The 15,110-nt window shown below is 44.7% G+C and overlaps 1 protein-coding gene across 8 annotated transcripts in view; it reads left to right on the top strand.

Annotated features, from left to right (window-relative positions):
* The window catches only part of GPM6B (glycoprotein M6B), a 142,997-nt gene that overhangs the window by 102,128 nt on the left and 25,759 nt on the right, over nucleotides 1-15,110 (top strand). For 4 of the 8 annotated variants that reach the window (XR_005030396.2, XM_036912952.2, XM_036912953.2 and 1 more), the window contains exons 1-2: nucleotides 703-1,141; nucleotides 9,284-9,403. The exons of 1 other annotated variant lie outside the window; for it this stretch is intronic. Coding sequence is in view for 6 of the 7 variants with exons in the window: in XM_036912952.2 (XP_036768847.1) it covers nucleotides 1,081-1,141; nucleotides 9,284-9,403 (181 nt within the window). In the remaining variant the exon portion in view is untranslated. Of the gene's footprint in view, nucleotides 1-702; nucleotides 1,142-9,283; nucleotides 9,404-15,110 lie in introns of those variants that run through there. 3 more of the 8 variants (XM_057496101.1, XM_036912955.2, XM_036912956.2) reach the window with 3 other exon arrangements.

The raw sequence follows: 15,110 nt of genomic DNA, 5'->3' as shown, positions 1-15,110 counted from the left end.
GTATGATAGCCTTTAGGCCAAACATTTAGAATGCTCTCAAGAACACTCTTTTGACTTTGAGGGAGGGTTCTAATAAAGTTCCATGTAGAAATAACCACGGCCAATAGGAGAAACCACTCGATTTTTTATTTTCATCCCAAGAAGCCACCAAAATGTTAGCTGGATATTCTTCTAGCATATATTAGCCTTATTTTTACCTAAGGGTACCTCTTTATGAATTGGGCTTGAGCTAAAATTTCTTTTATTATCAACTATGTTAGTTATAGACAGGGAATGAATTCTAAATCTAATACCAAACTGTTACATTGCTATTGTTAAATCCATGTTTTGGGTTTCTTCTCTCATAGGTATTTTTTCTCCTCTCTTTAATAGATGATATAGTTTAAAATCTATCTATCTATCTAGAGATTGTGTGAGAGACAAATATTAAAGAAAGCAAATAAAGTAGAGACCGTGGGCCAGTTCTCTGGCTTTATTCTGCCAGGGTTGGTGGTAAATGAAATCAGTCAAACTGTGATGCCCCATAAGGGGGTCCCACGGGAAAGAAAGTGGTTGCTTATGCCAGACAGGCATGCCCTGGGAACATACATGTGGCCAACCAGCCAAGTCACGTGGTAGGAGGGGGCCGTTTCCTTTCTCTTCCACATCCCCTCCTCTGATGTCACAGATCTCTTCTTTCCTGGGAGAATTAATTAGCATTCACTGGGTGCAGTAGGCAGGAGAGAGCTGGAGCGGAGTGCAGGGGATCAGAGGGAGGCTGAGCGGTGGGGGCGGCTCCCAGCCGCACATCAGGACTGGGGCGCACTTGGGCACAGAGGGGCTGTTTTCTAACTGGTATCCTCGGTGACGTATGGCTGCCTGCTCCTTGGCAGCTGTCTTTATAGACCAGTAGGCAGAGGGAAATTGCCACTGACGAGACTTTTACATCTTGGAAGAGACTGTGATCCACTGCAGTGAAGAACAGAGCCTCTCAATCACGCGGTGTAAATAAGAGACGGAGGGGAGTCCAAGAGAAAAGGAAGAGGAGGGGAGAGAAGTGTGTGTCGGGGGGAGTGGGAAAAGGCATTTTTGGTGGATGGTATGAAGCCAGCCATGGAAACTGCAGCCGAGGAAAATACTGAACAAAGCCAAGAGAGAAAAGGTACCCGGCCCTCTGACAATAGCCGGTTCCAGGCTTTTCACGGGGGGTGCTCACGACGGGGGGGGGTGGGGGCCTGCTTTGTGTCTCTTGTGGAATCGCTCTGATGGCACGGTCTTGCTTTCAGGGTGGTTTTGTCCCAAAGGCTGATGTTAAAATTAATAGAGCAGCCTTTCTTCAGCCCATTCCTGTTCCAAAGCTGCCCAGCAAAGCTGGTATTTCACGGAAGGGTATCCGCAGTTTGTCACCTTGGGTAGCTGGAGGGACGAAACTGTCTTTTTTTTTTTGATTAGTGTAATAGGTCATAACTTAGGTCCCAGGTTCTGTATGTTATGTTCCTGGGGCGTGGAATGCATTGCTTTCTGCTGTTGCCGAGGAGGAACTTAGAAGGACACGCATATTAAAGATGCTTTGGTTTGCTGATGCGGTAGTGGGTTTGAACATCATCTAATTTCCTTGTTGAATATGCTTGCTATTTCCATGTGTCGGGCCCTGACTATGACATGTAATAACCATTGACCGTTGGAGCTTGAAAGGGTGTCAAGGTGTCGCCTAGTACTAATAGAAGGGGGTAGGGTGTCTCCTGCTATTATGACTTGGAGATCTGGGGAAGGAAAATTGATAGAGGTCCTGTTCCTTAAGGGGGATCTCGGAGCATATCATGATTTTGGCACACTGAATGGCTTTTTTAGAGAAGGGAGTATTTTGCGGGGAGAAAATGGCAGAAGATAGAAGCTAAAATTAATCAGTCTCTTCCTAGACAATGACTGATTTCAAGTTCGGTACCCCCCTTGCCTGAGCTCAGCCACCGTTAGGCTAACGGCATCTCACCGCATTGTAATTTATCTCCCTCTCTCAAAGTTACAGACTATCATAAAGGCTCAAGAACATATTTTATACCCGCAGTGGCTCTAACATCAAAAGCCACCACCGTGCTAAGTTATTTCTCACAGCCCTTGCTGCCACCGACAGTCACGACACAATAGTACTTCTCAAGGTTGGAGGTACAGCTATGTTTCACTTATGAATATAGGTTGAACTATCTGAGATCGCTGATAGTCAATCATTTTACACCTACAAAAATGGCAATTTCACGTATTTCAGTCTAACAGCATGCCTGGGTAGAGGCTGCTTGTCTTTATATGGAGTTTCTTTGAAACACAATACAGTAATAACAGTGTACCCTAAACCGAGCGATTTTGCTTTTCAAATGAACTACTTTTTAAAAAGTGCGATAAAATCCGTATAACGTAAAATTGGCCGTGTTAACCATTTTTAAGTGTATAATTCAGTGGCATTAAGTACGTGACATTTTAATTTTTAAAGTGGTAGCTTCGTTCAAGCCCTGCATCAAACCTACCCCGCCCCCAACCAAAAAATCAAACAAAAACCCCAAAACTCTGCCTTTTCTTGTATGTGTCTATTTTAATTTACATGAATGACCAGATAGTAGCAATAAGAGAGAAGCTCTTGAGAATATGTGAAGCTGAGAAATTGAGATAAAAGTTTAAAGTTCATTGCCATGATGGTTAGAGTGCAAGTTTGCAGAATGTAATGATGTAATCACATTGTTGTGAGGAAGCCTGTCACCATTTAGAGCGATTTTTTCCTAAAATAGATGACTTTGTTTAGTACATACTTTTTATTAATATGGTGTTTGCCAGGGGCAGATAAAACCGTTTTGGTATCGGCAAAAACTATACCTTCCTTTTTTCTCTCGAAAAGCAAGTGAGGGGTATAGAACCAATGTAAAGCCTTACTACACAACTGAATCTCATCAGTGTTTAGTCTTACGGACTGTTAATATTTTATGTCAATTAAATCTTATTTAATGCCAAATCTACAGGCTGCCACTACATCCATCGTCCATCTATACATGAAAACTTGTTAGCTATGGTTTTAGAGACAAAATCAGAAGCAAAAGATAATTCCTGGAGAAATTTTAAAAATTACCCAAATTGATGAACCCTAGCTGTTTAATTCCAAAATAGCAAGTTAACACAAGACAGTGTTGCATGTATGGTACATGCTTGAGTAAGGATGTGGACCAGGGAGTGTATTTTTACTGCAGCAACAGGGGTCATTATAGCAATGTGAGCTACCATGAATGTTGGCTTGGAGGGCAGCTTACCTACTAATCTCCATTTAGATGAACAAGTTCACACGACAGCTGCACAGTCAGAACTCACACAAGTATCCTCTTTGTGGCTTCCCCAGCTTGCTCACACATTGTCATTCAAGGCACACGCGCACACACACACACACACACGCACACACGCACACGGGCGTAAAACGATGATCAAAAATGTCTGTGCATTCCATCAGATTGAATTTTAAATTTATAACATCAATGTTTACTTTATGGAAATTAGCAGTTAAAACCTTGACATAATTAGGGAATGCCTTATGTAATTCTTGAGTGGGTGGGTGGTTTTTTCTTTCTTTTAAGCCTTTCAGCAAGGGATTAAATTTACTAAATTTACATTTTGTCACTTCTCACAGAGTGTTTTATGCACATATATTTGTTCATCTCTGTTCCTCCTTTCCCATTTGTTTTCCAGAGTTAGTGATAGAAGGGATACCCGTCTCTTAACTTGGGGTATTATTGCCCAATGGCTAGAATCCAGTAGCTTGTGAATTAATAGCTTTGGATAACTATTACAGTGTGTTTATTAAGAATATAAGTTAAATTTAGCTTTATAAACTGACCTCAAGTTTTCTAGTTGGTGTCACATTCCGGGAGTTTTGGTAAGACAAAGAGAGCTGTTTCTTTAAATCAGAATGACTTTGTTCCTATTTTAAACAAAAATAATCCAAGTCCTCAAAAAAAGAAAAAAAAGCATACATGTTTTTTGAAACAAACAGTCTCATAGCTTTTGTCACAGAACACTAGTAGATGATCAAAATTCACAAGAAGTATTTAGTGGATATTCAGGAATTTTTAAGAACAGCAAGCCAGTTTCCTTAGACAGATGTAAGAAATGCCAGATTATTACAAATGGCAGTTTTTAAATTGGAAGCATTAAATTAAATCAGAGTGTGAGGATTGAGTAAGCAGATTTGCTGAAATGGAATAAGTGGAGGAAATGAATAAGACAGAATCAAAAGAAATAAATCACGGGACTCAGTAATAAAGACAAGGAGAGTTCGGCTCCTATTTGTTTCTGTAGAGTATTACTTGATGTCAATTCATTTGTGAAAACCAGTGCATCTGGAATTGCTGGACATGTGTAATCAAGGGGTAAAAAACCATGGAATCAGTTGCTCTAGTGTGTGAAATAAAATCTTAAGTATCTGGGATGAAAATTATTTTTATTATACATAGGAAATTGGAATCTACTGGAACAATTGCCGTCAGGCTAGTTAAGCCCCTGTGAATCATCACTGAAATGAATTCAAGAATATCAGCCACCAAATTAAGTTTCTAACCACATAGGAAGAAAAATGTAGTAAATTGGAAATAATGTGCAATTTTGAAATAAATTAAGGACATAGTCGAAGTAAGAAATGAATTCAAATTGTTGGCTTGTTTAAAAATTTAGTATATCCATTTAACTTTTCAGTCAAATGATAAAATTTCTTATATATGTTATTTTTAATTCAGCAAATCTGTGCACTTCTGGCCCTCTCTTTTTTCGTTTAGGAAGAAAAACACTCTTCTGGAATATATGACCTGTATGCTAAAAGCCAGAGGGATGTATTTAACATGTCACACTATTCCTGGTGATCCATAAATTATTTGATTTTGAGATATTTTTTGTCATTTTCTAACTTGACTATATGAATATGGTACAGAGAGAGTTTAAGATGCAGTTTTTTTCCTATAAGAATCTGCCAAGGAGGACATTTGAAGAGAGGGTGTCTGGGGAATAGGCTGTAGAGAAAAGAGTGGCTGGCCAGATGGTGCTGGACATATGTGGTAGGTATGTTACAGCTTGCTTTAATTTCTTTTACCAAGAAATTTTAAGTGTGGAGAAGATCTCAACCAGTCATTTGGTGCATCTCCTACTTTTTTATCGTCATTTCCATTAGCATACTCCTCAAGACTAGGCCTTTCTATTTCATTACACAAAGCATTTTGACCCATGACTGGAAACCCGGATTCTCTTTCCTTGAAATTCAGTGGAAATCTTGAATTCAGATTGTAATGTTAAAAATCATGCTTCTCTGTTATTGGGAAGTGCAGGTCAGTTTAGAGTAAATAATCTTCATAATACAATTTATTAGCCTTGACGCATCTGAGAACACATGGAGTAGCCAGTGTCCCCGTGGCGTAAAGTTCCCCTCACTGGGACTGGCCATAAATTGGATTGTTCCAGAGACACTCTCAGTTTTTTCTCCTTAGGACCAAATGTCCATCCAAGTGATATGGTTGGCCAGGAATAGGGATGGCTGTGGGACAGATGAAGGAGGTGATGCACCCTGGCTTTTAAGAGATGGAGGTCACCATCCCAGCTTCACAAATGTACCGCACTGTTCATCATTTGTCCCTCTATTTATTCATTTAGTAGTGTTCTTCTCCGAGACAGCATCCTTCCTCAGTCCGCTCAGCTTACAACATAGGAGTAGAACCCAGCTCAGAGACCATTACATGTAGTATGATCTTGATTTTGACCATAATTTTGCTGGTTGGTGGCCGAGTAACTAGCAGATGATGATGCCAGACAGAATTTTGATGCTTGGCCAGCCCAATGTGTTTCCCTTCAGAGGGCACATAAGAAAATCATTTCCTATTTTGTAGGCTGATTTGGTTAATTATATTAACTTCTTTATATATTCAAACCTTACTAGCTATCATATCATAATGTTCGATATCAAAGATCAGCACATTTCATCCGTAAAGGGCCAGAGAGAGAATATTTTCAGCTCTGTGGGCCACACAGTCTCTGTTGTTACTACTAAAATGTACCCCATTATAGCATCAAACGACCACAGAAAGGATAGAGATGATGGATGTGGCTGTGCTCCAATAAAACTTTATTTGCAAAAACAGGGCCAATGTTTGCTGACCTCTGCTGTATTCGATAGTGTTGTTACAGCTTTCCTTTAATATTTTAAATAATAGCTAAAAGTGAAGGATGGTAGATACAGCTTCCAAAGACCTTGCCCAGTGAGTATGGGCTTTCTAGAAGCATGGTCTTTGTCAGTTTTCCAGTGATCATTTCCTAGATGCTAAAAAGTATACCAGTCTGCAACTCAGTGGTTCCGACTTGTCACTAAATCACATTCACTAAGGACATGAGAAAAGGTGTACAAGGCATTGTTTTGTTTTCCTTTCCTCAACTTCCCATTGTTTGCTTCACACCCACCTTGGGTGCTGACCACCCACAGTCGTGTCTCGCCCTCAGCAGCCACCGCTTACCTCAGCACCAACCATCAATAATAGTACCTCAGATGTCACAGTCTTTTGTGCTTCAACAGTATAGATTGGTCTCCTGCCCATCTCTGTCTTCTCCTCTCTCAGGGGAACATTTGCAAGCTACCCTACCAGGGTCTTCCTGGGGTTATACATGTTCCCATTTCTTGACCGTTGCCCAGAATTGCCAGCATTTTAATAAACCACTGAAGCGGAGGCTTCTCCTGGGAATCATGTCACTCCCTTCTAATTGTTGGGACCCTGTCCCTTTAAACAAGATGTATACTGTGCTCTTTGAAATGTTGTAAATAATTTTATATTTAATGCCTTTTGGTTTGGCTCAAAAATATAAAATAGACATAATTTTCTTTTCTTTCATGTCTAAAGATTTACAAAAGGCCTTCCCAGCGGATGGGAGAGCACGCGTCCACTGGCCGGTCCCGTCTCCGCATGCGCTGGAGTACACTAGTATTTTCATGCTGAACTAAGCATCTCAGGCATGGCTGCCATGTTTTCCCCAGACAGCATGTTAGCACTGGGTGCCCATGGCTTCTCATTACTACCTCCCGGCTGCTGTGGCAGAGGCCGGTCTGGCGACTTCCCCATTTACGGAAGGAGATGAGGACAGAGGATGGACGAATCCTATGCAGAGATTCCCTGAATTTTGCATGGCCTGGCTTGAGTGGGCTGGGGGACCTGGAGGTCTATTTTGTGGTCCCCAGGTCCCAGGGCGCTCCCTTGCATTCAACCAAATGTTTGTGTGCAGCAGACATTTACCCGGGCACCTACTGTGTGTTGGGCATGGAGAGAGGGAAGTTTTCCTCATCCCCTTCTTAAAGGAGGATGAAAGTTTTGCAGATTAAAGGTGATCAAACTACTTGGAATTCCCCTGACCTGAGGTCGATATGGAGGGCTCACGGGCACTTCACCAAGAGGAAATCAGATCAGACCAGCAGGCGACTTGACTGTCTTCTGGTTCTTTCCACCAGCCCCACTAGGTGTCTTTGCTTCTGGAGAATGTAGCACACACCCATGTCTGAGAGAGAATCTCCTGGACAGTAAAGCAAAAATCTAAACTCAGGGAAGGCTGAGAGTTAAGAACTTTTAAGAACCCTGAAATAACAAAGTAGCCTGGGACCTGTGACATTTCTTCAGGAGGCCAGAAGCACAGCTCCCCTCCAAACAGACCTCAGAAAAACTCATGTTGAGGCAACTAGTGCCTCAGCTAAAGAACATAAAGCTGCAGCCAATGCCCAGGCCACAGTATGTGGCTCCGGAACTGTGCCCTCTGGGGTCAAACTGCCCTGGTGCATCCCGGATGTGCCTCCCCAGCTGCCATCCCATCGCCCTGGCTGTGTGCGCTTGCAGAGATGGTATAATCATAGTACTTGTGCTGAAGGGCACTTGGGACAGGCCATGTGGCTGCAGGTTACGGGGGGACCAGTGCGGTGTGCTTTGCAGAAGAAGCCCTGTGACTGCGGCTCTCCTCACCACCAAAACAGCAGCAGCAGACCGTTTCAGAGTGCGGATCTGATCTTGTCCCAGCAGCTCTGTTTTCCCTTTTAAATGTCTTTAAAATACATTTTTACTTTACCTTGAAGCCAAAAAAGTTTTCTCTAAAACACCACCTAGAAAAGTGGGTCTCCACTTCCCAGTGGGAAAGGAAAGCTCTCGGGGTGTGGAGAGTGGAGCTGGGAGTGTGGGGGGCCGTGGGGGGCCATTCGTGCCCGCTGGGGTGGTTTGCTTATTTGTGTCCTTGGAGGTCAGAGATGCCAAATGGAGCAGCAATAGTTACCCATGGCGGTGTCCCAATCATTTTTTTATCCTTAAGCATTTGTGCCGCCCCAGAGGGCATACCCCTTTCCTCGGTTTTACGGGATCCTCAGGCATAAACTGGCCACAGTGACCTTATGACCTCTTAGGGCTTTCAAGATAATTCAGGGGTAACTGCTGGTTTAGAGTCAGCTAGTTTAAAATTCAGTAGTTTCAAGATATTTCAAGGGGTGGTTCAACTGCTAGTTACCAGCAGTGTACTCTGTGTTGGGCAAATTGGTAGATATTTTTCTCTCCAATCCCCTAAGAAGTGGGAAGTGTAGTCACAGTCTCAGAGGAGGACCTGAGTTCCAAGGGCCCCACTTGCCACCCTGTGTGAGTGAGCAGTGATTCGAGCCCCAGACCGGCAGCTCTTTCTCTGTCAAACACTGGGAGATGACTGGAACAGGATTTAATCCAGAACATTCTAGACTCTGAAGTACTGAGCTTAAGGTGAGGGTGAGAGGATGCCACAGATGTCAGTGGGAGGGTGTGAGTTTCCTGCAAGACTGTGCAGATCGCAGGGCTATTTGCCAGATTTTCAAGGCTGTAACCGGGTCCCATCGCGCAGAGGAAGCCTGTATTCACCTTTGCTTGTTCTGTTGCAATAATTACGGTGCTCAGTTGGTTCAAGAAAAATATTACTGTGAGAAGCCAGATTATCACTATAAATAGTGTCTGCCCCAAGTGAGCATTCTAAGAGGTGGGTTGGGGGGGAGGGGTGTGGAGAAAATAAGGAAAGAAAAGACAATTTTGGTGACTTTTATAAACTTAAATTTGAAAATGGAGGAGGAGACAGTAACATTCTCAGTTTATGGTGCTGGTTGATAAGATGGTCCAAAAGGCTGCATTTTGATAGCTTATTGTCTAAACTCCCCATTTCCTTTAACTATATGGTAAAAGAATAAATGCTAATGCTGATATAGAATCTTTGCTGGAGATAGAGACACTGACTCTTTGCCACCTGAAATTGGCAGTGAACAGCAGAGCTGAAATGGAAATTGGCAGGTACCACTGGATGTACCCAGGCTCAAAGAACCACCAGTACCATCCTGTGCCAACCCTGGGGGACAGGGCTGGCCCCTTGAGCAGTCCAGGTAAATAAAGCCACGGGGTGAATTCTAATAGCAAGTCAACTGTTATCTTTACTATTATTTGGAATGGCTCTTTCCGTTTGGTGATATTTTATGTTTTGTTTGATGCATTAATTTGTTCACAAGAGCGTGGGTGGAACTGGCCCTTTACAATTTTTGTAATCATCTTTCTTTTTCTCTCCTCCTCTCCATTCCACCCCATCTTTCACCTCTTTCTTCTCCCTCCTCCCCTTCCTTCCCCTCACCTCTTCTTCTCAAAGGGAGCAGGGTACAATGAGATATGATTTTGGGGTAACCACGAAATTTGCAGTGTCTGAACCAGTAGAGGGAGGGAGTGTCGCACATGTCCTCCATGGGACCGTGAACTGGGCCAGGACACTCAGGACCCTTGGCCCCAGGAGCACCGGGAGTGTCCCCAAATGGCTTCCTGGCCCCTCTGCTCGTGCCACGCTGTTGTAAACGTCAGTCATTGCCTTTGAGAGGGGGAATTCGAAGCCCATGACATGAGAACTGATAACTGTTATTTGGTCCCATCAGGTAGGTCCACTGGGTCTCTCAGAACTGCTAGGTGCTGGGCCTAGGTGAAACATGCATCAGCCCATTTGGGGACCCTAAAGGGGGAGAATGCTGGGCAACGAGGACGTCCACCCTCCACATTCCCAAAGGCTACGTGTGTCGTAAACTCAGCTCAGTCAGCTAGAATCAGTACTTCAAGTTACTTAACATGTGGCTGTAAAGGGATGGTGGTCTGTCCAATAAACACAACCGCAGGCTTAAAGTATTGCCATGCTTTTGTGTGAACTTGTAATGCCATTTCTCTCAAACAGTTGCTTACTTTTTCAGGAATAAATCTGAAATGAGAGTGTAGAACCTACAACTCTAGAAAGAGCAATTCTGAGGCACAGCATAAGACGCCCATTGAATCACAAAGTCATAACACCTATAATTAATTTAATAACACTTTTTTTCTCTTAAAAGCTAAGTTGTGGCTTTAGCTTAATTAACATGAAATCTGATTTTGGACTTAGTTCTCTATACCTTGAATTATGCATTGCTTCATTCAGCACGTGGCTATTGGGCACCAGCTTGGTGTGTGCCTGTGTAGTGCTGGTTAGAAAAAGTGAACAAGACGTGACATCAGACATTTGTTCTCATAGGTCCTTTAAAGAACAGAGAGAGTTCTGGAATCTTTTAAAAATTGCCATTAGACATGCTCTATCCATACAATGGAATGCTATTCAATAATAAGAAGGAATGAAGTGCTGATTTATACTACAACATGGATGAATCCCAAACACATCATGTTGAGTGAGAGAAGCCAGACACAAGGAACCACATGTGGTGTGGCTCCATTTATGTGACATGGCCACAAGAGGCAAATCCATAGAGACAGAAGGGAAAGCAGTGTTTGCCAGAAGCTGGGGGATGTGGGGAGCAGGGTCTAACTGCTTGTGGGTACAAGGGATCTTGTTTGGAGTGACGGAAATGTTTCCAAGTTAGATCGAGGCGATGGTTACACACTGTAAATGTACTCAAAATCATTGAATTGTACACTTAAAACGGGTGACTTTTATATGTAAACTATGTCAAAGCAGTTTTTTTAAAGCCCCACCCCCCAGATAAAAGCAGCATCAGATATGCACAATTCAGTGGGGGTGGAGGTGCGGGGGAGGGTATTAACATGACAAAGTCATCAGACACCACTGCTTGACCGGGAATGGTCTTCATTTTAAGAATTCTTTGGAAAACATCAGGCCAGTTGGAAATCGAGTTAAAAACTAAGAGTCTTTGCTAGATTGTGTGGTAAAGAGTAAACGTCAATATGTTATTAGAGGGAAAGCCCTCTATCAATTGCTCTTGCCAAAGTTTCGTTTCCTTGTGGAGCAGTTGCCTGGAAGAGGCCTGGAATCACACTCACGTGCTTTTGACCCTACAACCAAACAGCAGAACACGGGCATTCTGCACGGCAGCGGCAGCCAAGAAGAAAAATACAAGGCTCCAGTTTCTTTGAAATCTTTGGGGCCGATTTGTTTCAGAATTCAGAAGAGTTTGGGTTTTTGACAAGTAACGCGGTACCTAGAGCGCGTACTACGCGGTGCTACCAGCACGGTCTGGTGCTCCCACAGACCCACCGCGTTTATCTTTCTTGGGAGCTCCAGCTGGGCAGGAGCCTTGTCAACAGCCTCTTGGCTGTCCAGGTGGAGTTTGGATCACCTGGTAAGTTTGGATCAGAACAGGTTTTGCTTCCGGGCGAGCTAAACAAAAAACCCAACCCACCAACACGCAAATTCGTTTTCAGCATTTGGGGATTTGGGGAACGGCAGGAGGAGAAACTGCAGAATCCTGCTGGTGTCAGGTTGCTGGCGCATTTCATGTCATGCAGGTTCTCGTCGGGGGCAGGGCGGGGCGGGGACAAAAATCACTGAAGTTGATTTATAGCCTCGTCTTCCCAGGTCCTGAGACGGTCTGTACCCACAGGTAGTTTTGACTTTTCGTGTGCATTGACCGAAGTCATTGAAAAAAATGTGCCTCTCTGCACACGCCGTGGGACCGTGTGTGGGTCCAGAGGCGGCCGGAGAGGCCGTGCGGAGGGAGGGGAGTACAGGGAACGCAGCCCGCACCCCGCCGCGGGGCCGCTTGCCCGGTTGCTCGGAGATCGTGCTGGCTCTGCAGTCCACGCAGTTGCCATCCTGTACTTAGATCCCAAACCAGATGGTGTGAGGGAAAAAATAGAGAGTTCCATATGGCCCTTGTGCCTTTTTTTTTTTTAACAGTTGTGTTTGTTTCCTGGGGGGGAGGTGGAGAGAGGTTTGACACAGGCTGTCCAGGCCGTCCATGCTGCTGTTACAGAGAGGCCACCCGACCCCCACCCGCCTCCTCCCCGCAGCACGGACCAGGGTGGGCCCAGTTTCCTCTGCCTTGATCTTTTCATGGTTTTCTTTTTTGGCCTAAGTTCCCAGTAGAATTACATTTTGAGGACTTGGATAGTTAATCCCTCACCATCTGCTTTGTTTTGCTTTCCTTGTTTTTTCATATGTTAACTTCTTTGGCCAGGTAATACCCATCTCCTTCCCAGGACTACAGGGAATCATAGGCTAGAGGGCCACATGGGCAATCTGAGTGACGCCGTCTGGGCCCTACGTCTGAATGGTGGCCGAGGGAAGGAAGGCGCAGTTCATGCCGCGTTTGTGTTCGGTGGAATACTGTGCTTACCGTGTTCGGAATTCTTCCATCGGCCGCCGGAGGTGGTGGTACACAGGCTTCGCCGTGTAGTCAAGAGAATTTCGATCCTCTGTTCCAAGTGTGGTCTGTGGTCTGTGAACTGGCTGAATTGGCATCAACTGCAAGCTTATTACAAATGCAGAGTCTCAGGCTCTGCCCCACCTGCAGAATCACAATGTGAATTTGAACATTTCCAGATGGTTCCTATGCACATGAAAGTTGAGAAGCACTAAAAGAGAGAAGACAGGAAGGAGCTGAAGAAGTGAATTCAGCCTCACGATATCTAGAAATCTCTTTAGAAAAGACAGAACTATTGAAGGTATCCATTCTTCTCCCTCTCTCGCTTTGTGGGGAGGCGTGTGTGAGGCTTGCCAGTCCTATGCCCTGAGCCCTGGGTGGTTTGGAGGAGAGGGACCTCGGATTCGCTTAGCTATTTTTCTCAAAGCATGCCGCCTTCTTCCTTTGTTTAGAAGCTTGGGAGCCGGGAGGAGCAGTGGAGGTGGGAAAGGCTTGTTAACGGGTGGCAAAGAGAGGGCGAGGAGAAAGTCGTGGATGGGAGCTTGGGAGAAGTTCTCAAACGTCCCTCGTCATGTTCTTTGCTGTAACCCAGTGACTCACGAGATGCTGCTGCTTCACGTAGGCTATAAGGCAATGGACCGAGAGCGCCTTCGCATGCGCTGGGAAATCTGCAGTTCAGCTAAGTAGAAAAACCATCCCCTTGCCCCGTCACCAGCTGGCCACAGCCGGTCTCCCAAACCCGAATTGCTCTGGTGCCCGGATTAAGGTGGCCATAGGTATATTCAGAAGCCCAAAGAATGCCCTGTCCCCCGCAGGTGACAGCAGAAGGGGCGGGGAGGGCATGGGGCAGGCGCTTCGTTGACGCGTTGGCAGGAAGCCCACTGCTGGGCTTTCCATTGCCAAGAAGGGATTCCTGAGAAGCCACAGAGGGCAGGGACTGGAGGGAGGGATAAGCAGGCGTGTATCTCTTTCTTCACTGCCAGGACTCAGGTCTCACTGGTCTGTTCTGTGCACCTGCCCAGGTGTGACCTGAGAAGGCGGCTCCTGGACTTCTGTCTCCCGGCTCCGCTTCCCAGAGTGACACCTGTGCATATGAGAGTCCTGAGAAATACTAGTAGATTTTTGTTGCTGTTGTTTAGTGCCACTCTTTCTTAACCTGAGGTTATGAGGCCATTCAGTTTGAGATAGTCTCTGAAAACACTTGAACTGTATTTCAAGGGGGGATAAAACCTTCATCTTCGGTGTGCATCATGGAGCCTCTGTCCACGGCTGGCTGTCCACTCTAAGCAGCAGTCCAATCATGTTGTGTGGGCTCTGATGAGGGGGAGTTTCTCTGCTCCCCAGAGGCTGGCTGGAGAAGCTTCCTTTGTTTACACAACATAAGCCAAGGGGAGATCTGGGTCTGCCTAAGGGCTTCCAGTCACTCAAAGTATTTCAGGCTAAATGGAGGTTAACTTTGGACACAGTGTGAGTGTATTACAGCTCAAGTTCATGCTATAATGTTTCTGAGGTTTTTTTTTTTTAAGAGCCCTTTGCATTTTGTTTTCTGCTATGAATCAATTATTTCATTTTCAAATCACCTACAGTTTTCACAAAAGAATGGGCCATATAGAGCATTTAACTATTTTATAGCTAATTTATGAAAGGCTAATATGTCAACCATGTAAATATAATTTCTTCATTGTTTCTGAATGTTCATTTTTTATCAGCTGTTGTTAGCATGTGACTAGCGCTTGATGGTGTAACAGCGGCTGACTGTGTCTGTGCTGTGCGCTAGAATTCCACTTGCCTTTGGGTCTTGTGTCTGCTTCTCAGCTCAGAGTAGGCAAACAAGGAAAGCAGAGATGAAAAGCAGATCGATCAGTATTGAGTGGTGATGGGGAGCTTTCTGTCAGGCACATCTGGTTTTAGGGACACCACTTGCATGATTCAAAGCAGTGATTCTCAGTCTTGTAGAAAGAGTGACATCTGGTCTTTGCTTCCTTTATGATACCCTTGTGTCACATGTTTTCAGTTACAGCTAATTAAAATTAATTTGGTTTGGAGGTCTTTTGCCACCCCTAGGGCTAACTGGAGATGCCGGGAAGCAGTGGGCGAGTAGCTGAAAGCTGCTGCTACGGGCGACAGTCCTCCTACCTCCCCAGCCTGAGTCCTTTCGGGTGCCCTGTTCACTCACAAATAAGCCACACACACTCCCACAGGTTCCCATGTCCATCAAAAACTTTTATAAAATAGCTTTTGCACTAAACAGAAAGCTCTGGTGTCAGAGAGCCATTGAGGTGGGACGACATTTTCTCTGAAGATCATCATGCTTGCATTTTATCTGGGGACTTCCATGGACAGTGCTTTCTCCCCAAGGAATAACTCTAGTGGTGAAATGTCAGCTGGTAGCAGAGCAACGGGATGAAGACTAGCCATTCCGTGGTCTTATAACAACCCGTTTGCATGCATGTATATGTGTGTGTGTGTG

The sequence above is a fragment of the Manis pentadactyla genome, chromosome X, assembly GCF_030020395.1.
Source record: "Manis pentadactyla isolate mManPen7 chromosome X, mManPen7.hap1, whole genome shotgun sequence".
Lineage (NCBI taxonomy): Eukaryota > Metazoa > Chordata > Mammalia > Pholidota > Manidae > Manis > Manis pentadactyla.
This window is presented reverse-complemented; position numbering and strand designations above follow the sequence as displayed.